The sequence below is a fragment of the Canis lupus genome, chromosome 25 (assembly GCF_048164855.1).
Source record: "Canis lupus baileyi chromosome 25, mCanLup2.hap1, whole genome shotgun sequence".
Lineage (NCBI taxonomy): Eukaryota > Metazoa > Chordata > Mammalia > Carnivora > Canidae > Canis > Canis lupus.
The window spans coordinates 8,420,534-8,442,282 of NC_132862.1; the positions used below are offsets into that span (position 1 = coordinate 8,420,534).

General features: G+C 33.1%; 1 protein-coding gene across 7 annotated transcripts in view; it reads left to right on the top strand.

Moving 5' to 3' along the window:
- Nucleotides 1-21,749, top strand: part of SCAF11 (SR-related CTD associated factor 11) — a 73,980-nt gene that overhangs the window by 27,596 nt on the left and 24,635 nt on the right. For 5 of the 7 annotated variants that reach the window (XM_072798231.1, XM_072798234.1, XM_072798235.1 and 2 more), the window contains 4 exons: nucleotides 2,484-2,641; nucleotides 12,487-12,564; nucleotides 16,593-16,690; nucleotides 18,806-18,864. In XM_072798231.1, the coding sequence (XP_072654332.1) occupies nucleotides 2,484-2,641; nucleotides 12,487-12,564; nucleotides 16,593-16,690; nucleotides 18,806-18,864 (393 nt within the window). Of the gene's footprint in view, nucleotides 1-2,483; nucleotides 2,642-6,888; nucleotides 6,960-8,187; nucleotides 8,356-12,486; nucleotides 12,565-16,592; nucleotides 16,691-18,805; nucleotides 18,865-21,749 lie in introns of all 7 variants that reach the window. The other 2 variants (XM_072798236.1, XM_072798237.1) reach the window with 2 other exon arrangements.

Sequence of the window (21,749 nt, forward strand, 5' to 3'; positions counted from 1 at the left end):
AAGATGTGTACACATTTTTTGTTCCTCCTCCCATGTCTTATTTTTGCTTTTCACATTGTTAATAGCATATCTATAGGATAAATTCCTAAAAAAGGAATTATATAAAAATGGTCAGCCGAAATGCAAACAATATACACCAAGCAAATGGAAAAGTGGGGATCATCCTGGGAGGTTTTGGTTTGTTTGAAGTTTCTTTTTCTTCTTAAATTTTTATTTCCTAATGTTTTCTGAATATACTTTTCTGTTTTTGTTGTTGTTGTAATCTTCTGTTAGGGTTTTTAAAAATATTTGGCATTGATTTTTTTCTTCTGTTTCTAAAGTTAACTCTGATCATCCTACTCTTGATTTATGGGTTATAGTCACCCTTTCTTTTTGAAACACCACAAATTAATTGGTATTTTAATATAAATAGTGGTTGGGGGAAATTTCTTCTCCCATTTCTTCTTTTCTTCCTGAAAAACACTTTAAGTTCCTTTAGTGAAAGTCTATTAGTGGTAGATTCTTAAGTTTTTGTATTCAAAATTATTCGGAGATACACAATTCTGGATTGATAGGGTTCCCCTCCCCCCCTTAGCACTTTGGAGACATTATAACCATTTTCTGGTTTTCTTTTGCTATCAAGAAATCTCTTTTCAGCCTAATTGTCAATCCCCTATAAATGATCTGTCTTTTCTGTCATTTTTCTTCTTAGATCTTATTTTTATCTTTGATGCCTTGATGTTGTACAGATCTGCTATGTTGGGGATGCCTGGGTGGCTCAGCAGTTGAGCATCTGCCTTTGGCTCAGGGCATGATCCTGGGTCCTGGGATCGAGTGCTGCATCGGGCTCCCTCTGCCTGCCTCTGCCCCTCTCTCTCTCTCTCTCTCTCTCTCTCTCATGAATAAATAAATAAATCTTTAAAAAAAATAAAAAGATCTGCTACATTGTTTCTGGCATGGATAATTGTCATTTCTCTTGGTTACTATCCCTTGTGTATGTCCTTTATCTTTTGGATCTTTTTTGTTTGTTTTCTCATTTCTCAGCCATTACTGTTTTAACTAGTGTGTATTCTTTATTTTCTTCTTCTGGGCTTCAATTAGTATGTTAGACTTTGTTCTGACCTCATTTCCCACTCTCCTTTCCCAGGTTACATTTCCTTGTATGTCTCTTACAGTCTAGGTAGTTTTCTCAGATCTGTCTTCCACTTCACAAATATTCTTTTCATCTGGGTCTAATATGCTAATTATTCTCTGTAGTGTTTACAAATTCTGATATTTGAAGCCAGTGGGCATCTAAATAAATTTATGGTTAACATGTGTAATATATAAAATGAAAAAATCTAAGTCCTTGTTTCTGCTGATTCTTACTCAAGGCAGCTTATTTTCTTAGATTTGGTAATGTTTGATTATGAATGCATGTTTGTTAAACTTAATCTATAGAATTCTCAGGGTCCATATAAGGGATGTTTTCCTTCAGAGGATTTATATTTGCTGTTTCCTGAACCCATGCTTTACTTTAGCCTCATTTGGGGTCTTTGACTTAGTAGGGAAGTCTCTTAGGATCAGTTCTGCTTCCTGAGTTGGTTGTAAGGGTTAGTCTCTAGATGTGAGCACTAATACAGACATTTGCTCCCAGGATGATCCCCACTTTTCCATTTGCTTGGTGTGTATTGTTTGCATTTCGGCTGACCATTTTTATATAATTCCTTTTTTAGGAATTTATCCTATAGATATGCTATTAACAATGTGAAATGACTTTTTTTAATACATAATTTTTTTTAAGATTTTATTTATTTATTCATGAGAGACACACAGAGAGAAGGAGGCAGAGACACAGGCAGAGGGAGAAGCAGGCTCCATGCAGGGAGCCTGACATGGGACTCCATCCTGGGTCTCCAGGATCATGCCCTGGGCTGAAGGTGGCGCTAAACCGCTGAGCCACCTGGGCTGCCCGAAATGACAGTTTTTCATTGTAACATGTTTGTAATAGCCAAAAGTTGGAAATAAGTGAATGTCCATCAATAAGTTAAAAAAAAAAAAAAAAAAAAGCAGACTTAGTGTGTATAGAGTTCTAGTATTTATGTGAAGAAGGAGCTTTAAAAGGGTGTGTTTTAAGAGATGCTTATGCATTAAAAAATCTTTGGAAGAACACAGAAGAAACTTAATAGTTGTTATACGTTGCATTGGGTGGATGGGTGTTATGCGTTGACTGGATGGATGGGAGTAGGTTTGAGTGGGAGATTTGTCACTGTAATCTTTTTTTGCTTTTAACATTTTTGAACCATCTGGCTATTATTTAATTCTTTTTACTTCCCTACTAAAAAATATAGATGAGTAAACGTTGTGCTCAAGGCATTGTACTCAAGGAGTAAGTTTGTTACACTGTAAAATCTAATACTTTTGTAGTAGGGAGTCTCTTTAGAATATCTTATTCATGATACTGCCACAAACATGTCATTTGGTTTCGAAAACTTGAAAGCATATATGGCTGCTCTATTTTATAGGTGAAGAAAACAAAGATAATACTGCTACCACTGGTCTGTTGTACAGTGAAGCTGACAGATGTCCGATATGTCTTAATTGCCTATTAGAGAAAGAAGTTGGTTTTCCAGAAAGCTGTAATCATGTCTTCTGCATGACCTGTATTCTTAAATGGGCAGAGGTGAGTCTGAGTATAAATTAAATATTGTATTTTAATTCCTTAGCCATGATATCATTCTACCTAAAGATTTGATAATGCCTTTTGTAAGTTATTTCACAGTAACAACTTTTTTCCTTACTCTGGACAAATTTCCCTGTATTACTCAAATGCTGTCAGTATATTTTCTTCTGTATTTTTTTTTTAACACATCTTTTTTGTTCTTTTATAATTAAACATTTTTAAGTGCATATCTTTAAAAAAAAAAAAAAAAAGGCAAAACAAAAAAAACAACCTTACAGGAATAACAGATTTGGCGGGGGGGAGGGTGGGGGTGGGTAGTAGAAATGCAGTAATTCATCTTTGGTGTACTTGACCCTCTTGGGATAATATCTGTTTACTACTAATAACACCTTCTGTCTGTTTTGTGTTTTATATTTTTCAGAGTAGTATTACATAGATTATTTGATTTCTTTTTACATCAGCCTTGTGGTATAATAAGAGCAGATGTAGTATAGTAGTGTTCTTCAATTTTATAAATGAAGAGCTTGGATTTGTGTTTTAGAACTTGACCAAGACTTCATAGCTTAAAGAGGCAGAAGTGAATATTGAACTACCTTTTCTAATTCCTGTTTTTAATGTAATGTGAACTAATTTCAGAGTCCGAGTTAAAGATATTACTGAGATTCTTCATAGGTAGTAAGGATATTTTAGATTTTTAATGTATTATATTGACTTAGTTCAGGCCAAGTAGATCATGGTACTGGTACATTGAATCATTGAGTATGCATTATAAGCCCGATTGTTATGAATTATGAAATAAAAACTCATCATAGGAGTCATGCTGTATTTTCTGAGTTAGTAGTCTTTCAGTGTGTAAAAATAAATAAAGGAGATAAATCACAAAAATATTTTTAACAGCTGCATTCAGATTGTTTGATGTCCTTAAGCACATTGGAATTAATTGCTTGTTACATAATTGGGGTTTTCAAAGTTCTGTGTTTTATTTACATTTTCATTAACAATGTAGAAAGGAGAATATAACTGTATACTGACTTTTTGGCTGAGTTCTGGAAGGAGGAAAAAGTTCTGATTCACTACTATGAATCAAATTCATAGTAGTATACTTGGAAACAGTTGTAATTAGATTAAAGCCTAAACTGATCTTGGCAAGAAGGGACTAAGCAGAAGTAAAAATGTATTTTGGGAAAAAATATGTTGAGTTTAATTTAATTATTTAATATAATTATAAATCTTGATGTGTTTGCAGGAGCATTGACTAATGAATGCATATTTTTCAATGCCATCCAATTAAAGATTTCATCTGTGTTGAATTTAACGCACCTTAGTTTGCTTTGTGATTAAATATTTTAAAAATAGAGATTTTGCTTCCGTAGAGAGGCAGTGTTATTAGATGGGTAGAGGGTTTCAATTCAGTGCCTTTATAAGATTAGTGATCACATAATTGTAAGGTTCAGCAGCATAGTCTGAGCATATGCTTTTCTCTGAAATTAGAATGTATAGAATAGACATGATTCTCCATCCTTGTGCTCTACATGCAACTTCAATACAATCATCTACTTTATCATGGTGTACATGTTCCAGGTTTCTCTAGGGTATGTACCTAGAAGTGGAACTACTAGTTGATTGTGTACTATGCACATTTTCAACTCTATCAGACAGTTCTAAACTTACCTTTTTTTTTAAACTCTTGCTGAGAATTTTTTTTTCATGATTCTATTTGAGGGAGAATGGCAGTGCAGGGGGGGAGGGGGGAGGACAAAAAGAAGGAGAGAGAATCTCAAGCCAGCTCCCAGCTGAGTGTAAAACTCCATGTAGGTCTTGATCTCATGAGCCTGAGATCATGACCTGAGTTGAAATCGAGTTGAAGGCTTTATTGAGCCACCTAGTAATTTTTTTTAAGTTAGAAATACTTGATAACATTAAGTGTTGAAATCAATACCTGTCTTGTATGTAATATTTTCTCTTTGTGTTATTCCTTTGGATATAAACATTTATTGAAGCCAAACTGCTTTTAAAAGAAAGTAGGTAGGGCATTGTAATATTGTTTAAACAGAAGTAATTAACCTTGAAAGCAGAGAATAACCAGAGGTTATTCTGAATTATTTCATTGTCCCTAATCAGGATAGCAGCCATCATTAAATTGAACAGTAACAAGAGCACAATCCAATAAATTGTTCATTATAAATAATAAATGAATATTGGTTAACAGAATCACTTAGGCTTTGAATTAAATTTTCCATTTAAATCTTTTATTGGTAAGATAAAAATTTGGATGTGTTTTGAAGCATATATGTGCTTTGACAAATAGAATCAGATTTCAGATTCACTGGTGGGTTTTTTTTTTTCATTAGTTGTCATTGGCCTCTCATTTTCCTTAGCCACCTTTTGTTTTCTTTTTTCTTTTTCCTGTTTTTTTTTTTTTTTTTTTTTTTTTCTTTACAGATTTTACTTATTTGAGAGAGAAAACATGAGTCAGGGAAGGACTGAGGGAGAGGGAGAAGCAGACTTCCTGTTGAGCAGGATCCTGATGTGGGGCTAGATCCCAGACCCTGGATCATGACCTGAGCCAAAGGCAGACACTTAATGGACTTAGCCACTTTCTGTTTTCTAAAGAGGGACTTGCAGTTTATGTTGGATTTCATGATTAGGATATACATCTGTATTTAGAGGCTCCTAACCAGCCAGGTCCTATACTAAGGCTTTTTAAAATATTCTTTCATTTAAATCAGTGTTTATTTAATATTCAAGTCAAGGATTCTGAAACCGTGTTTGTTGCTAAATACTTCAAGGAATAGCCTGAAATTAAAATAATTTTTAAAAATTGATCCATAGTAAAAAAAAAAAAAAAAAAATTGATCCATAGTTCAAAATTTTACCAATGTTTAACTTTTAGTAGGAAGGTAGAAATCAAAGTGAGATTTATAGTGACTAGAAATCTACATAATAAGAAAATAGTGCAAAATGGGTTGAGAATTATCTTCCTAGTGTATATGTCTTTCAGAAATTCAGCTAGGCTATCTGAGATTTTTAATGAACTCCAAGTTCATTAAAATATGATTCAGAATAGATATCAAGAACCAAAAAGAAGTACTTATTTATTTTCACCTTAATATTTGAGGCCTTGTAGAAATTCTCTGTAAGAAAAAAGTAAACTTGGGCATATAGTAGCACAGTATATTTATTTCAGACACCCTCCTGAAATTTTTCATGCTCCTAAAATACCTATATCCAAAGTCAAGGCCGTGTAGATGATCAAGTAACTGAGCTTTAGTCTGCAGGTATTCTATACAATTCACCTTACCCAGGGCAGAAAGATTCAGGGTAATGGAACCCGTAGTGGCCTTCATGGCCCATATCGTAATTTCTTGCCCTTGGGGACATTAGAACAAATGAAGCATGTCCACTAATTTCAAGAAATTCTTGCATGATAGGCCTGTATTGAAATAAACAGTAATTGACACTTTCAACTTAAGGAAAGTTGAAATTTTTATTAAAGCATTAATATTAGAGCTGAGAATCTATACCAAACAAGGAAGACCTTTGTACTGATGAAATATGTACAGAGCAATACACTGAAGTTTATCAGACACTCAAAAAGTTAATTTTACTTATATATATGTACCTATATTTTACTTATATTACTTATATAAATTTTATCTCTTATTATACCTTTATAGTCTAAGCATATTGACAGTTTTTACTTTGCCCATAAGTTTAATCTTCATCCTCTGAGTTTGCACATTTTAAAGTAGATAATCAGAAAGGTGAAGGCTACAGAAGTCTGACACACAGCTGCAGTCATGTCAGCTGATCATAATTGTGATTCCCTTTAGATACTGCTTTCACACACACACAGGTTGAGAAAATAGGGTTTATGATTTGACAGATTGCCAAGAAGTGGTTAAAATTTTGGCCCTAATACAGTTAAAGTTTAAAGCCTTGGAAGCATTTTTATGTGTGAAGTATTTAAGAGTTATTATTTTGTTTAAAGGGACATACAATATATGTGATCAGGAGGTTTTGATAATCCACTAGAGTTTTTTTTATCTTAAAGTAAGATATTTCCCTTGTAAGTAACTTTTAAAATGTGATTAACTTTTCTGCTATAAGCAAATTATCCTCCTTCAACTTATTTATCTCAGCCCTCCATTTTATATCAAATGCTCACAGCTTCAGTTTGAGAAAGTAAGGTTAAAGAAATCAAAATTGAACAGCTGGCAAAGGTATGTTTTCTCTTCTGAGACTAGAAATGAAGAGGGTCTTACTATGATGAGTACAGTTCTTGAAGAAGTCAAACAACAGTGCCCAATGCAGACAGGTGAGGAATATATTTTTGAATTAATATAAACCAAGAAATTAGAATTTGACTAGTTGACTTACATCTTGACTACTGATGTGTTTTATGTACAGATATTCTTTTATACAGCGATTAGAAATTTATACATTCTGGTGATTAGAATGCTTTTAAAAGCTGTATTGTCTGGATTTCTTAAATTTTTCCTGGAATTTTAATTTTTATTCCTGAATTAAACTAAACCTCTCTGTTATATAGTTCTCCATAAACAAAAATTTAAACATCTATGGAACAATACTATTAGTCCTTATCTTTAAAACTTATAAAGCATGGTCAGATACATTTCATTTAATTATTACAACTTGTGCAATAGGTGATTCAGCACTGTCTTCATCCTTAAAAGTGAGAGAGGTTGCTAGTTCTGGGTCCTCCAGAACTTAAATTTGTGACTAATTATTCCAAATCCCCTGTTGTTTTCACCTCATGAATTAAGCCTTTGGTAAAACCTTTAGTAGAGCAAAGAATATTTTTAATTGTGAACATTCATTGAAGCATAAATGTAATAGATTTTTATTTAATACTGCTTTTACCCATTGGGTAAATTAATGCATATCGTATATAGCCTAGTTTTAAATGTCAGAATTTTAAAATGATTTGTACAGGTAGTTTGTGGAATTTTCTTTTTTTATTTTACTAGGAAAAGAAAATATAAACTATTAAATGTAAAAATAAATTAGAATTAAATGTAATTCTTACCCAACTGTTGTATCTTCAAGAACATGAAAGGGTTCTTGAGTAGTTAGATAAAATACTTTCTTGATGTTAATTTTATCACTGACAGTCATTTGTCCTTTAGGAATACATTCTTAAAAGCTGTTATAAAAAACTCAGGAGTTTCATTAATGTGGATTGATAAGGACTGTCTTGAAAGAATTGGTTTAAGTGTGATAGGGAACATGTAGTCTGAATACAGGTGAGCAGTTTCTTTGGAGGTCCAGGCTAGGTATCTTGGAACCATCAACAAGAAAAATAGGTTCTTGTAAATAGTTTTTAAAAATAGCCTCTAATGATATGCATTCTAAATCCTTTTTATTTGTTTTAGAACTGTAGTTATATATAATGTGCTCTGTTTGTTAGTAGGAAAGATAGATGTTCTAGAGATTCCCATAAACAGACAAACCTACTTATGAGCATAGGTACTGAGATTTAGTCTTTAAGCACTTACCTTTAACACTTGCTTCTCTCTCTCTAGGAGGGGCTATCTGTAGGCAGCCTTTGTGATTGAGGATAGAGCAGCAACAGGAAGCAAGAAATATTAGAAATCAAGAATCCTGAATTCCAAATAAGGAAGGTTTCCTGTTCTTACATTTAAATATGGGTTTATCTGAGCTGGGAATTTACAACGCTTCAGAATACTAGGGTATGTTTTACTGAAATCATTAGGAAGATTTTTTTTTTCCTATCAAAATTGCCACCTTAAATGATACAACCTTAGTACAGAGCTTTCACAATAAAATATATGCTCTACTTTTTAATACATGTTACATTGTAAAGCAGTGATCAAATTCTATTAATTTTGTAGTTGTATCAAGTTGAATGGTGATATTGAACTACCTCGATTATGAAACTACTTTACAAATTACTTAAATGAAAGCCATATTGGTTTAAATAGGTGATTAATTAAAGAGTATTTTTGTTGTATATAAGGAATCAAAATGGTGAATAATCAAGGGGTATTTTTTTGTTGTATATAAGGAAAACAATTTGGGACAGTTTTCAAAACTAAAATCACATTTTTAAGCATGATAAGTATATTCAAAATTTTCTACATTGGTTTTAAATATGCAGTTTTAAAACAATTTAAAAATTATAAATCAATTATATTAGTAACACAAACTATGAAAAGTAAGATTAAAATATCTGACATTTTCTGAATGGGTATCTCTTGGATTTATAAGGGTGAAGTACCCTTGGGAATGCCTTAAAATTAGGCCAACGCAAACCATTTTTAATTTGATCATCGCATTATGTGTAATTTTATGCATTAGTTCCTGCTAATGATGATGTCTTTCAATTCTGCCATGTGTTAATGTAGCCTTGTACTTTTCTTACGATATACATTAATACAAAATTAATGATCCATTTAATTTTTAAGAATCTGTTTTTGATTTTTTTTATTCTTTAGTCAATCTTAATTTACTGAAGTATGCAATGAAGACTTAACTCAGGATACCGAAATTCTTTTCTATTTCCCCTTTGAAATGTTTGTTAAACTGTTGTAAGGTCAGAAATGGATGTTCTCATTTCTGAGTAGCCATAGCAAAGATAGTTTATTCTATCTACTATAGGTAGCTCATTTTCTTCCCTATGCTTTCCTTAACTGGAGAGGATAACTTGGTTCTCAGCATTTTTTCTGATGACTGAGTCTGAGCTAAAGAAAACCTATTAACTTAATTTTCTAGTACTAACTAGATTTAGAAAATGTAAGTATACACAGATTGTGAGAATATATAGCAGTGGTTTTCCAACTATTTTTTTGTTTTCTTTTTGTTTTTGTAGTAGCAGTTGCAACCTTTTTTTCAAATGAAACCTTAAACAAATCTGTGGCAATTATGCTTACGGAGAAGAGAACAAAACCAAAATCTTACTCAGAACCCTATTATTTGAAACAGATCAAAATGGAATGGCTCAGGTTAAAACTGTCAGTTTTAAAGGAAGGAGTACCATTTAGCTGGTGTCAACCAAGGAAATTTAATAAGGAAGAAAATAAGGTTATGTAATTTCAGAGGTTTTGAAAGATTCAGTGCACCTGATATAGAGTAAATTTCTTGAACACTCTGGCTTTATCATTAGATCTTAAGTGTTACAAATTGAAATAGATACAATGAAATATATTAATTTCCATATGTGTCATGAGCTTTGCAAATTCCAACAAAAAATCTTTAGGAACTTCTCTCCCCTGGGTGTAAAACAACATATTGTGGGTTGTCTTTTTCTTAACAAACTAAGCTTTTTGTTTGTTTGTTTGTTTGTATAGTGGAGTTAGTTGATATTTGGAAGACTTTACACAATGCTTAGTATATGCGATACACTCTTAGAGTAATTCCATTCATTCCCATAAGAACCATAGAGAGAGGTTCTATTATCTGTATATTCACAAATGAGGTAGCCAAGACACACAGTCTAATTTGCTCAAGGTTACTTATCAGGACAAGATATGAAAGTAGGTAATAAATTCAGAACTTCCCTTTGTTAGTAGTTCTTTAAAAAACCTTGACAGAGACAAAGTTTACATCTATCATTGTTTTTTCTTTTTTTGAATGTCTATCTAAATTTACCTTTAAAATAGAAATAGGTGTATTCTGAAATTTTAGTTATTTGTAAGAACTTGAAAATTTTTATTTTTTTAAATTAAAAAAAAATTTAAACTAGAGAGAGGTAGAAAGAAAATCTTAAGCAGGCTCAACACCCAGTGCAGAGCCCAACATGGGGCTTGACCCCACAACCATGAGATCATGACCTGAGCTGAATCAAGAGTTGAGCACTTAACCATGCAGACGCCCCGAAAGTTTTTACTTTTAAATATTATTTTGAATTATAAATATATTAATACAACTTCTAGTTTAAGAAATTTCATATAGTAAAATGCTAATGTGGTAAACAACAATCACATAGTTGAGTTCCTTGAACTTAGAATTGCTATTTGCAATGCATTATTAAAAAGATATGGACAGCTTTGTCACTACTTGTCGCAAAGCTTCTTAAGGTCAAGTTTTCTGTAGGGAAAGTAATAGCATCCTAAATCTATAAAACTTGGAAGTAAGCTGAGCTGGCTTTTACCAGTCAGAACCAATTTAATACAGGAAGGTGACATTTCCTAATTCAGATGTGGTAAAGCATTTTATTAAGACCTATTTACTTAACAGGAAAAGAAAAATTACTTTTTAGCAGAGTAGTGAAAAGTAACTCAATTTATATTTTGACTTCTCTCATAGGCTTTGTGAAAATGTATTTTATGATCAAAGTCTACATATGGTCTGGTCTTCCTTTGCTTGTATAAACATATCTTGATATGTTCCAAAGTCCAGAAAGGCAAAAATGACATTTTTTCCACTAAGGAATATAAGATAATTTTATCAAAATTCCATTTACTATCTTGTGGTCTTTTAGACTGTTGCTATTATGTTGTTAAAATCCTGTTTTACTTTTATAACTGTAAGTATTAATAATATCATCTTTTGGCATTTTTATATGGTACAGAATCTTCCCTCCTACTCTAGTGGACAACACACTCCATCTCAAATTATTTAAATATAGACCTATTCCTGTATAAATAGTTAAATATATAATGAGAGAAACTCCTGTAGTTGATCACATTAGTTTTGAAAGTACAGGAAATAATTTTATCAGAATAAAGTTCATTTAGAACCAATTAGTGATCAAAAGATGATTTTCCTTAATCTATAAAGAATGCCTGCAATTCAGTTTTCTTAAAGAGACCAGCAACCTAATAAAAAAGTTAGGCAAAGGGCATGAATAAACAATTTAAAGAAAAAGAACTTTGAAGAGCTCTTAAAGATAAGAAAATATGCCCACTTTTACTTATTTGAAAGAAAGTGTAAATTAAAACTCTTAGGCATACCATGGTATTAATTAAGAATAGGGCCTACTTAGAAATAGTAATATAAACCAATCTAAGATACATAATTAAAAGAAAAACAAAATTCAGTTCAGCATATGAATTAATTATCTTGTATGTTAAAAAGATATACCATATATATATGTATATGCATTGGATATTCTCTGAAGGATATATAAGAAACTTTCCGGAGAAGTTATTGCTGATATAACTGTTTATTCAAAATAATTGATTTGGAGAGAATTATTAAGTCATAGAATATTGAAATCTGTACAGGACCTGTCTCAGCCATTCCTTCTATAGCTGATTTAGAGTTGCCCAAGTGCTTTAGATCACAGAGCTGTAGTGATCTAAAGGAGTGTAGTTCTCCTTTCAATATACCAGTAGTTCTCAGCTGTGTAAGCAGGTCTTTTTTTTTTTTTTTTTAAAGATTTTATTTATTCATGAGAGATGGAGAGAGAGAGAGAGAGAGGGGCAGAGACACAGGCAGAGGGAGAAGCAGGCTCCATGCAGGGAGCCCGATGTAGGACTCAATCCCGGGACTCCAGGATCAGGCCCTGGGCCCAAGACAGGTGGCTAAACTGCTGAGCCACCCAGGGATCCCCATAAGCAGGTCTTAATAGATATTATCTTGATAACAGATTTTTATCTCTCATTGATTGTTATAGTGCACTTATCTAGCATATAGTAGGTGCTTAATAAGTGTTTGAATGAATTTAACAAATTTAAGATATTTATTACTCTCTGACATGGTACAGATGGAAAGTATTTTTATATTTGAAAGAAGAAAAAAGTTATTTTTCTATTTCCTTTTCCAGTAGAAAACTTATTATAAATGCATTTGTTATAGTTTAATTTTGATCTTTCCTAAAGAAACACTTGTAAAGTTATAATTTGCTAATCATTTTTCAGATACTGGCTTCATGTCCTGTTGACCGAAAACCGTTTCAGGCAGTGTTTAAATTGAGTGCATTGGAAGGTTGTGTTAAGGTAAGACTCAAGTTTTATTTTGTAGCATGAATTGCATAAACTTAGTTGAGATGATTTTGCCTTCATAGATTGCCAGTTTGAGTATATTTATGAATTGTTCCACTTTAGATTTAATATATGATTTATCATTTCTCTTTAGCATGGCAAGCCCAGACTTACCTACAAGGATACAAAAATTCTGAACCTTTTATTTCTTTGCCCTCTTAAAGAAGACATATCCATGTTAGTTACCTTATGATTTTCCACAAAATACTTCTTCTGTTGCTCTAAAAGAAGTTTTACATTTAGTCTTATATTGCAGGAGGTTTAAATTTAAAAATTTTTTAGTGTGAGGACTTTTGTATGTTAGGAACACTTATTGATTAATTGGATAGTGCTTTGGATACATTTTTCCATTGAGAAGGGGTTTGAAATGAAATAGGAGATTCAAAGACCAAGTGCACTGAAACTTAAGTTTGAAATACCCCAAAATTGTCTTTCATGAAAAGCATTATTATGTTAGGAAAATTAAGCTAATAAAACTAAATATAAAATGGTGTCTTTAAGTGCTGGTGCTTGAAAGAAAGTGAGCAGTTGGAGGAGAATGCAGGGATTGATAGAGATCTTGAGAGATTTCTCATAGTTTCCAGGTTGGCATGGGCAGATGACTTTTATTCTTTTATTAAGTATGATTTTATTATAATGCTTAATCCTAATAACTTTCATGAGATGCACATTTAAATACATATCTCATTGATGTTATTTATGATTATGAATCATGATTATGATTTATAGTTAGATTCATTTTTACAAATAAAAGAATAAAAAGAAATAGGAACATATTCCTGAGTTAATGAGTAAAAGGCAAAAAGACAAAAGGAGAGTAAGTAGTTATGTAAAATGTATGAGACGATTTCTTGAGGTATCATTTACAAGTCAGGAATGATGTATAGCCAAAAATACTTTTAAGAATTAGCAATTCTGGCTCCATTGGTGGAGTGAGCAACTCCTTCTTTTCTTTTCTTTCTTTTTCTCTTTCTCTTTCTTTCTTTCTTCCTTTCTTCCTTTTCTTTCTTTTCTTCCTTTTCTTTCTTTCTTTCACACAGAGAGAGAGGCAGAGACATAGGCAGAGGGAGAAACAGGCTCCCTATGAGGAGCCCAGTGCAGGATTCGATCCCGGGATCACAACCTGAGCCAAAGGCAGATAGATGCTCAACCACTGAGCCACCCAGGTGCCCCTGAGTATGCAGCTCTTGATCTCAGGTAGTGAATTTGAGCCCCCGTTGCAGGTAGAGTTTACTTTAAAAAAAAAAAAAAAGAATTCTTACTATATACATACCTGATGCCCTTGATGGTTGGTTGGGGGGATGTTCCCAAGTATCAGGATAAGTCAAAAACAGCTTGGTTCCTGTCTTTATGAGTAGGAAGAGGTATGGAAGTGACCTAAAACTATTTAAGCAAAGATATTCGCAGTGTAGGTATTTATAATTTGTTTTGATATATTTTTACCAGATGAATCTCAGTGACAAGGAACAAATGAGACTGCAATTGAAATAACATGACATATGTAAAAAATGATTTTGCTGGTTGTAATTGTGTAATTATAAATCTGTATAAATTAGTATTCTTGGAGAAAAGATACGTTATATAAATGTGTAATATTATGATCAAAATTAAGACAGGGCTTCTTTGAAAGACAGCTTCTCTGTTTTTCCAGACTATGTATATATTATGTTGCTGAAGATGTATTAGCATGAACTAGCTTCCAAAGACATTTTCCTCTAAAACTTTTTTTGTTGCTTTATGTGAAATAAAGTTTTGTTGCTTGGAATAACAGTTTATGTTTTATATTTAATATGGTGTATGTTTTACTTCAATTAAAATTTTGGTGCAGTGTTGCCTGGGTGGGTTGAGTATCTCACTCTTGCTTTCCACTCAGATTGTGATCTCAGGGTTGTGAGATTGGGCCCAGGTCAGGCACCACACTGAGCGCAGAGTCTGCTTGGGACTTTCTCTCTTTCTCTCTCTCTCTCTCCCCCCGCCCCTCCCCCTCTCAAGTCAATCAATCTATCATCTATCTATCTATCTATCTATCTATCTATCTATCTATCTATCTATCATCTATCTAATCTATCTATCTATCTATATTTCAAAAAAGTTTGGTGCAGGGCACCTGGGTGGCTCAGTGGTTAAGTGTCTGCCTTTGGCTCATGTCGTGACCCTTCGGGTCCTGGGATTGAGTTCTGCATCAGGCTCCTGGCAGGGAGCCTGCTTCTCCACTCTGCCTATGTCTTTGCCTCTCTCTGTGTGTCTCTCATGAATAAGTAAATAAAATCTTTAAAAAATAAATAGAAAATAGTAATAAAAAAGTTTGGTGCAGTGGTAACCTAATTTAGTTAGACTTAAAAAGTATTTCCTATTATGTGACATTACTTATATGTTCTTAATATTTTCTTTTGACCTTTACTTCTGAATCTTCACTTTATCATCCTTATTCCTTTCCAATTATCTATAGTTGCTTACTATAGAGACATCTATACTTGCTTACTTACTCCCTTTTCATAATTCCTTTTCAACTTACATTGAACATTTACCTCTATCATGTTATTTTACTAAAACTGTCCTCACTAAGGTTGGAATAGTTTTTGTTTTCTGCATGTGATGCTCTTGACTACCCTTTATTTTCTTGGGCTTACGGTAAAATCCTTTTATGAATTTTGTATATATGTTTGTCTTACTAATCTGACCTTTTACAATCTTTGCTCTCTGCCTACCTTAACCTTTTTAAAAATAATTTCTAAAATTTTAAGTTCCTCTCAATTTTCTGGGGGTACTTTCTACATCTTCTCGAGTACTCCAGTAGCTTTAAGCTCTTACGTGTATTTGCATGGCTTCTAAAACTCTAACACTAGCCCAGATCTCTTTCCTCAGAACCAGATTTATATCTTCATCTAACATTAATAAATCAAGAACTCATCTGAGACTTTTCCATTTTTTCTTTCTCTGTCATCTTTGGGTAGAGAAATGTCTTAAATGTGTTTCTTCTTCATTCCTCTCGTCACTTTTTTGTAAGCCCTCATATTGTCGTCTAGACTGGTTCTGCCGATAGAAATATACTACAAGCTATGATAATTTAAAAATTTTAGTAGTCACATTAGAAGAGTAAAAAGAAACAATCTTTATAATTAATTTAATCCAACATATCTAATATGTCAACATACAGTATTTTTAAAAAATTATTATTGAGATATTTTACCTTGTGTTTTGTTGTTCTGTATCTTTGAAATCCAGTGTATATTTTACACTTAGAGTACATCTCAATTCAACCAAGCCACATTTCAGTGCTCACTAGTCACATATGGCTAATGACTATTGTCTCACACACAGTGTAGATCGACATGACTATAAGACATGACTATAAGAATTTTCTTTTGGTTTCCCAGCCTTAATAGTCTCTTCCTTAACTGGTTCATTTTCCATATCACTGGCAAAGTTTATCTTGAAAAGGAGATTTGATCATTTCATTCATTTGCTTTAGTAGCTCCATTTATTCTTTGGTTCCCTTGGAGTTATTTTCTTATTTGAGGCCCTTTATAATCTGGTCCTAATATATTACATCGACTTCATATCCTGCTAATACACTCTTCCCTGTCTTCATTGGCTTCTCATTGTTGCTTGCAACCGTATCCTTTGTTCCATTCAGAATATTTTTTCCTTAGACAAATTCCTGCCATTAAGACCGTGTCATTAAAGTCTTCTTTGTTATCCTCAAATAGAGTTAATTTCTCAGTCCTATGTATATACATATATTTATGCTCATGAGCACTTTCTGTTTACACGCCTCTCACTATTTTTTTTTCCACAGAGCTTTAGCATACTTACCCAGTCTTAACGGTTTAGCATGCTTGAATAAATAAGCATATGTATATGGGCTACTCTTTCATTCAGACAATTTTGTTTCTTTTTTATCCTTTCAAAGGAGAATTGATAAGTTATCATTTGTGATGCTGGATTATCACTCTAAATAAATGATTTTGCTTTTCTTCTAGGTTCAAGTAAGAAGACAGTTGAGAGAAACAAAAGACAAAACTGAAAGTTCTTTTAAGAAACAGCTCTCCTGTTGTGAAAATTCTAAAAGCTATATGAGGTTAGTGATAAACTTTAGAACCTGGAATCCAAATGTTTAGAACCAGAAGAGAGCTAGTATGAAGAAGAATACTTTTTCTTCTTTTTTTTAATGATGTGGAGTTTAAATGTATTCAGTTACCTCTTTTAAAGCACACACTTGGTAATTTAAGAAAAGACCAGCTGAAATCTGAAAATAGAATTTTAACTGTATCTTTGATGATTTTTTTTAGTTTTTTTTCTGTAATCTGTTTAGATGGATATTTTTGTAAAATAAAAACGTTATAGCAGTGTAAGTTAAAGCTTACTCATTTTTGTATATGACAAATAATGAATAAGCCCTACTCCACTGACCACATTTTGCATAGCACTGCTTTAATATTTATGGGCAAAAAGTAGAAAGTAACTAATGATGTATAGCACAGCATTCTTCATAAGACAGTTGTAATTGAAACTGCTTATTATTGATGGTTTTCTTTCTTTATATTGTAGCAGGTACTTGGTACCTACCGTAACAACCATTTGTGTTTTAACAAGTTTGGATTTGTTTCTTTAATTGCTGCTGTTAAAACATAAATGCCTAGAAATACATTGTTTAGTACATAAGTATAATAGATGTTTAATATATTTTTTTAACTAAATTGAGTTAATAGTGTACTGGAAATTAATTTATTAATATGTGAATTGTTCTAATACATTTAAAAGTTAAGCCCATTTTGATCTGACATATATTCAGAACTGTCCAAAAGTTGTATTCCTAAGACAATATATATTGCCAATTCATACTTAAATCTATGATTGATTAATACATTAAATCAGGGTACTAATTACTTTTTTTTCTTCTTCTTTTAAAGATTCATTTATTTTAGGCAAGGGGGCAGCAGAGGGAGAGAGAGTCTTAAGCAGACTCCATGCTGAGCATGTAGCCTCACATGGAGCTTGATCTCAGTTGAGATCAAGACCCAAGCTGAAACCAAGAGTTGGACACCTCTCAGGCACCCCCCCAGACTACTTATTTATTAACAGAGTAGATTTATTTAGTTGCTAAAACATTTGACAGTAGTTCTTAAGGTTTATTAAATTATGCCACAATTTATAGTACTGTAGCTCTTAATCTTTTTGGACGTTATAGACTTTGAGAATCTGAAGAAGGCTACAGACACCTTCTACTGGAAAAGCAGTTCATAAAACATACTTACAGACAAAACTTTGTATGTGATTTTAAGGGATTTATGGAACACAGCATTCCAAGAACCCAGTCATAAACCCAAGTTAGTAAATGCATTAGAGCAAATTTTATTAATGTTTTAACTGTATGAGTCAGTTTTGATTCTTGCATTTTATGTTTACATAGAAGATAGTTGCACACTTCTCCCAGCACACTGAAGAACTTCTGCTAGCTTCATCTCCTATCACTAGGTGTAGCTGTGTCATGGATATGGATTTTATGCTTTCTCTGAATTTTTTCTGGCCCTTACTGAGAGTGCAGTGGTTGTCACTGTCTGACCTATAACAGGGCCATTCAGTGGGTCTAACACAGCTGAAATAGTCCATATGCTTAACTGCTTTTTCCTCAGGGATTTGTGGTAGTGGGATGGTATAGAGAAATAACAGATGCAAAATAATAATTTGCTTTTGCCTACCAAGTCAGTTCCTTCATGATTTCTCCCAAGGTGGAAAATCTGTCAGCTATTGAATATTTATATTCAATATTTCAATATCTTTGTAGGCTCTGAATGTTTTTAGCATTCCTCTCATTCAATCTTACATTTACTGCACATAGGCTAGTCTCTACAACACTTAGATATCCATTCAGTGTTGGCCTCCCTTCTAAAGCAGTTGAAGAAAAAAAAAAAAAACTGACATCTCTCCCTATCTGATACTTTATACTAATTTACTGAGTGAATTGGGAAATTTTTTTTTTCTTGGTAGATTTTTTTTTTCTTGGTAATGAACCTCATTTATAAGTCATTGGAGTGGAAAGTGGCAACTGAATGGGGAGTGACAACTAGTCATGCTTTCTTTGCTAGAATTTAAAATCCAGTGCATTATCAGTCTTATTTTGCTTAGCAGCAAATTGAAAATAAATGGGCAGAGTAATAACTTAGTTATTTCACCTCTTTATTAATGTTTACAGGAAAAAAGTAAAAGAAGATCTATTAAGTGCAAAACTTAATGACTTGAAGATGACACATAGTAAGTGACTTTCTTGTGTTTTCTATCTTATTTGTTTTTTAACTTCAATGCTTGTGTTAAAGTTCTAATAAGAATTATTAGTTATGTTTTGGTTTGGAAAATAGTCATGTCCAAAACTCTACTGAGCTCTGCCTCTTGTGATCAGTCCTATATAAACTGTTTTCCTGGAGTCACCTATGCTGTCTTCTCCCCTTTATGCTCAGCTTGGAGGGATGGAAGAGATGGCCTGTGAGTGTATGTGCACACACGTGCTGTTTGTGTTAGAAAAGGGAAGGAGAGAAGAGTTTTCTAATTATTTGGTGGTTAGCAGCCTGCATGTGGTCTTAACTGCACTCTGCACAAGTCCTTAGGGGGGTGAGGTAAAACAGTTTGTGGGCCAGAAACTAAGCAGTAGCTTCATGGTTACTAGGAGAAGTCTGTGGCAGTAGGAAGTTAAGTCACAGTTCCCAGGAGAAGTTGTGGTTTGGCCTCTAGCCACACTTTTAATTTGAAACTTTTGTTTGGAAATGAAGCACCTCTTATAGATTTATCTACATGAGCAGTTAAATATTCCTGTCTTTTGTTCTTGTCTGGTGTGTGGTTCTCTAATTCAGGAAAGCCTGCAACAGGGCCTGAGAAAAATGGCACCATTTTTGTGCTTTGTGACTCCTCCTCAGGGTTCAAGCCGTTTATTCTGTTCCAAAGAAAAATTTACTATGAGCTGTTTGTAAGCAAGGGGATGAACATTTATTTTCCAGGTTAGGTTACAATGAATTTCTATTTATAGATTCAAAGAATTAATGAATTCATTGGTCTTAAAAATAAATGATAATCAGCTTCATTTTTTATGTTATGAAGTTTGGGTGTTGTTACTTTTTCTGAGTGGAATTAACATGATCTTTCAGGTTTATAGGTCCCCACATTTACTGCCGTTGAATTTACTATTAACATGAAAGTAGTAGTATAAGGGCTTCTGTGGTTATATAGCATTTTTCTTTTGTTAAAAAGTTTAGGTGTCAAAACTTTGTTTTTCTGTCATTGCTATAGATTAGCATCCTTTTTTATGGATAACCTTTGCTCAGTAACTCTAAGATCTGATATGAAATTTAATGCTGAGGAAGATAAATGAGTTAGATTTTCTTTAGTAACTTGGCATGTTCTCCCTATATTAATCTTAATTTTAGGACTACTAAAAATTCCTTTAGTATATGTCTTCTGCATGGACTTCTTTTTAGGGAGAGAAAACTCTTCCTGCCAGAAGGTTAACACTGTCCAAGCCCTGTAACACAGTGTCTACTTAAGTGAAGATGCCTTAATTAATTTGTGTGGCTTAGAATAGTTAGAAATACTCATTATGCTTTATGAGTGGATACTACAGGAGTACTAACTAATACCTAGGTAGTTATGAGCAAATGTCTTTACAAACCTGGATTCATTGAGGGTACTTGATTTTCCTTTTAGTTTTTCCTATGATGTTGCTTTTTACTTGAAGGAGTTTAATATATGTGAAATGGCCAGTTTTATTTATTTCATTAAAATAGATTATGTACCTGATGACACAGTTAACATGTATTTAGTTATTTAATGAAAATTACTCAGATTTAAATTCTAAATCCGTATACAGCACGTACTCAGTATAAGATGTTTATTTATGGGGATCCCTGGGTGGCGCAGCGGTTTAGCGCCTGCCTTTGGCCCAGGGCGCGATCCTGGAGACCCAGGATCGAATCCCACGTCGGGCTCCCGGTGCATGGAGCCTGCTTCTTCCTCTGCCTGTGTCTCTGCCTCCCTCTTTCTCTCTGTGTGACTATCATAAATAAATAAAAAAAAAATTTAAAAAAAGAAAAAGATGTTTATTTATACTAGTAGAGCCAAAGGGAATTGGGATCAACTCTTCCCATTCAACAAACCATACTAAGCACAGTTCTAGACTCTTAGGAGTATAGTAGTATACAAAAGAGATAAAGTACTTGCTAATAGTGTATCTTCTGTGGACAATAAAAAGATAAATGTATAATATGACAGGTAGTGATAAGTGCTTTTAAAGAAGAACAGGGTAAAGTGATAAAGGGTGATGACATTGTGGATATGATATTTTATATAAGGGATCAGGGAAATCCTCTTGGATAAAATTGGATATTTTATCCTCTTGGATATTTAAATTAGCAACCTAAAAGAATTAAGGGATGGAAGCGATAAAGATATCCCAGGGAAGAGTGTTCTAGTTTGTGAGGCAATAGCAAATACAAAAGCCCTGAGCAAGAGCAACCTTGATATGTTCAAGGAATAGCACATTGATCAGTATAACTAAAATGATTGAGTTAGGTAGAGGAGGAAGAGTAGGACATTGGTAGGCAGGTCCTTTAGGGCCTGTGTGAAATGAGAGGAATTTTCTAGGGTAACGTGATCTGACATGTTATTAAAGGGTAAATTTCCTGTTATGGGGAGAATAGATCATAGGAGGTCTGAGAGACTAGTTAGGTGGCCATTTTCTAAGCTACGGATCATGGTAGATTGAGCCAAGAAGGTATTGGTGGAAATAGTGAGAAGTGGTTCAATTCTGAATATATTTCAGAGGTGAAATTAACAGAATTTGCTGATGGATTGAATGTTGCATATAAGGCTGATTCTAAGGTCTTGGCCTGATGAACTGTTAAAATGGTGTTGCTAATTACTGAAATGGTGAATGCTGATAGAATGTTTAGGAGTATTATCAAGAATTCTCACACTTAAGAAGCCTACACTACAACCACTAGAGGTGCTCTGAAGAAACATGGATATTTGCATGTCATATGTAAATAAGATCTATTTATTTTCAGATTACAGATGGTCCCCAATTTATGATGTTTAGACTTAGGATTTCTGACTTTCTGTTGGTGAGAAAGTGACACACATTCAGTAGAAAG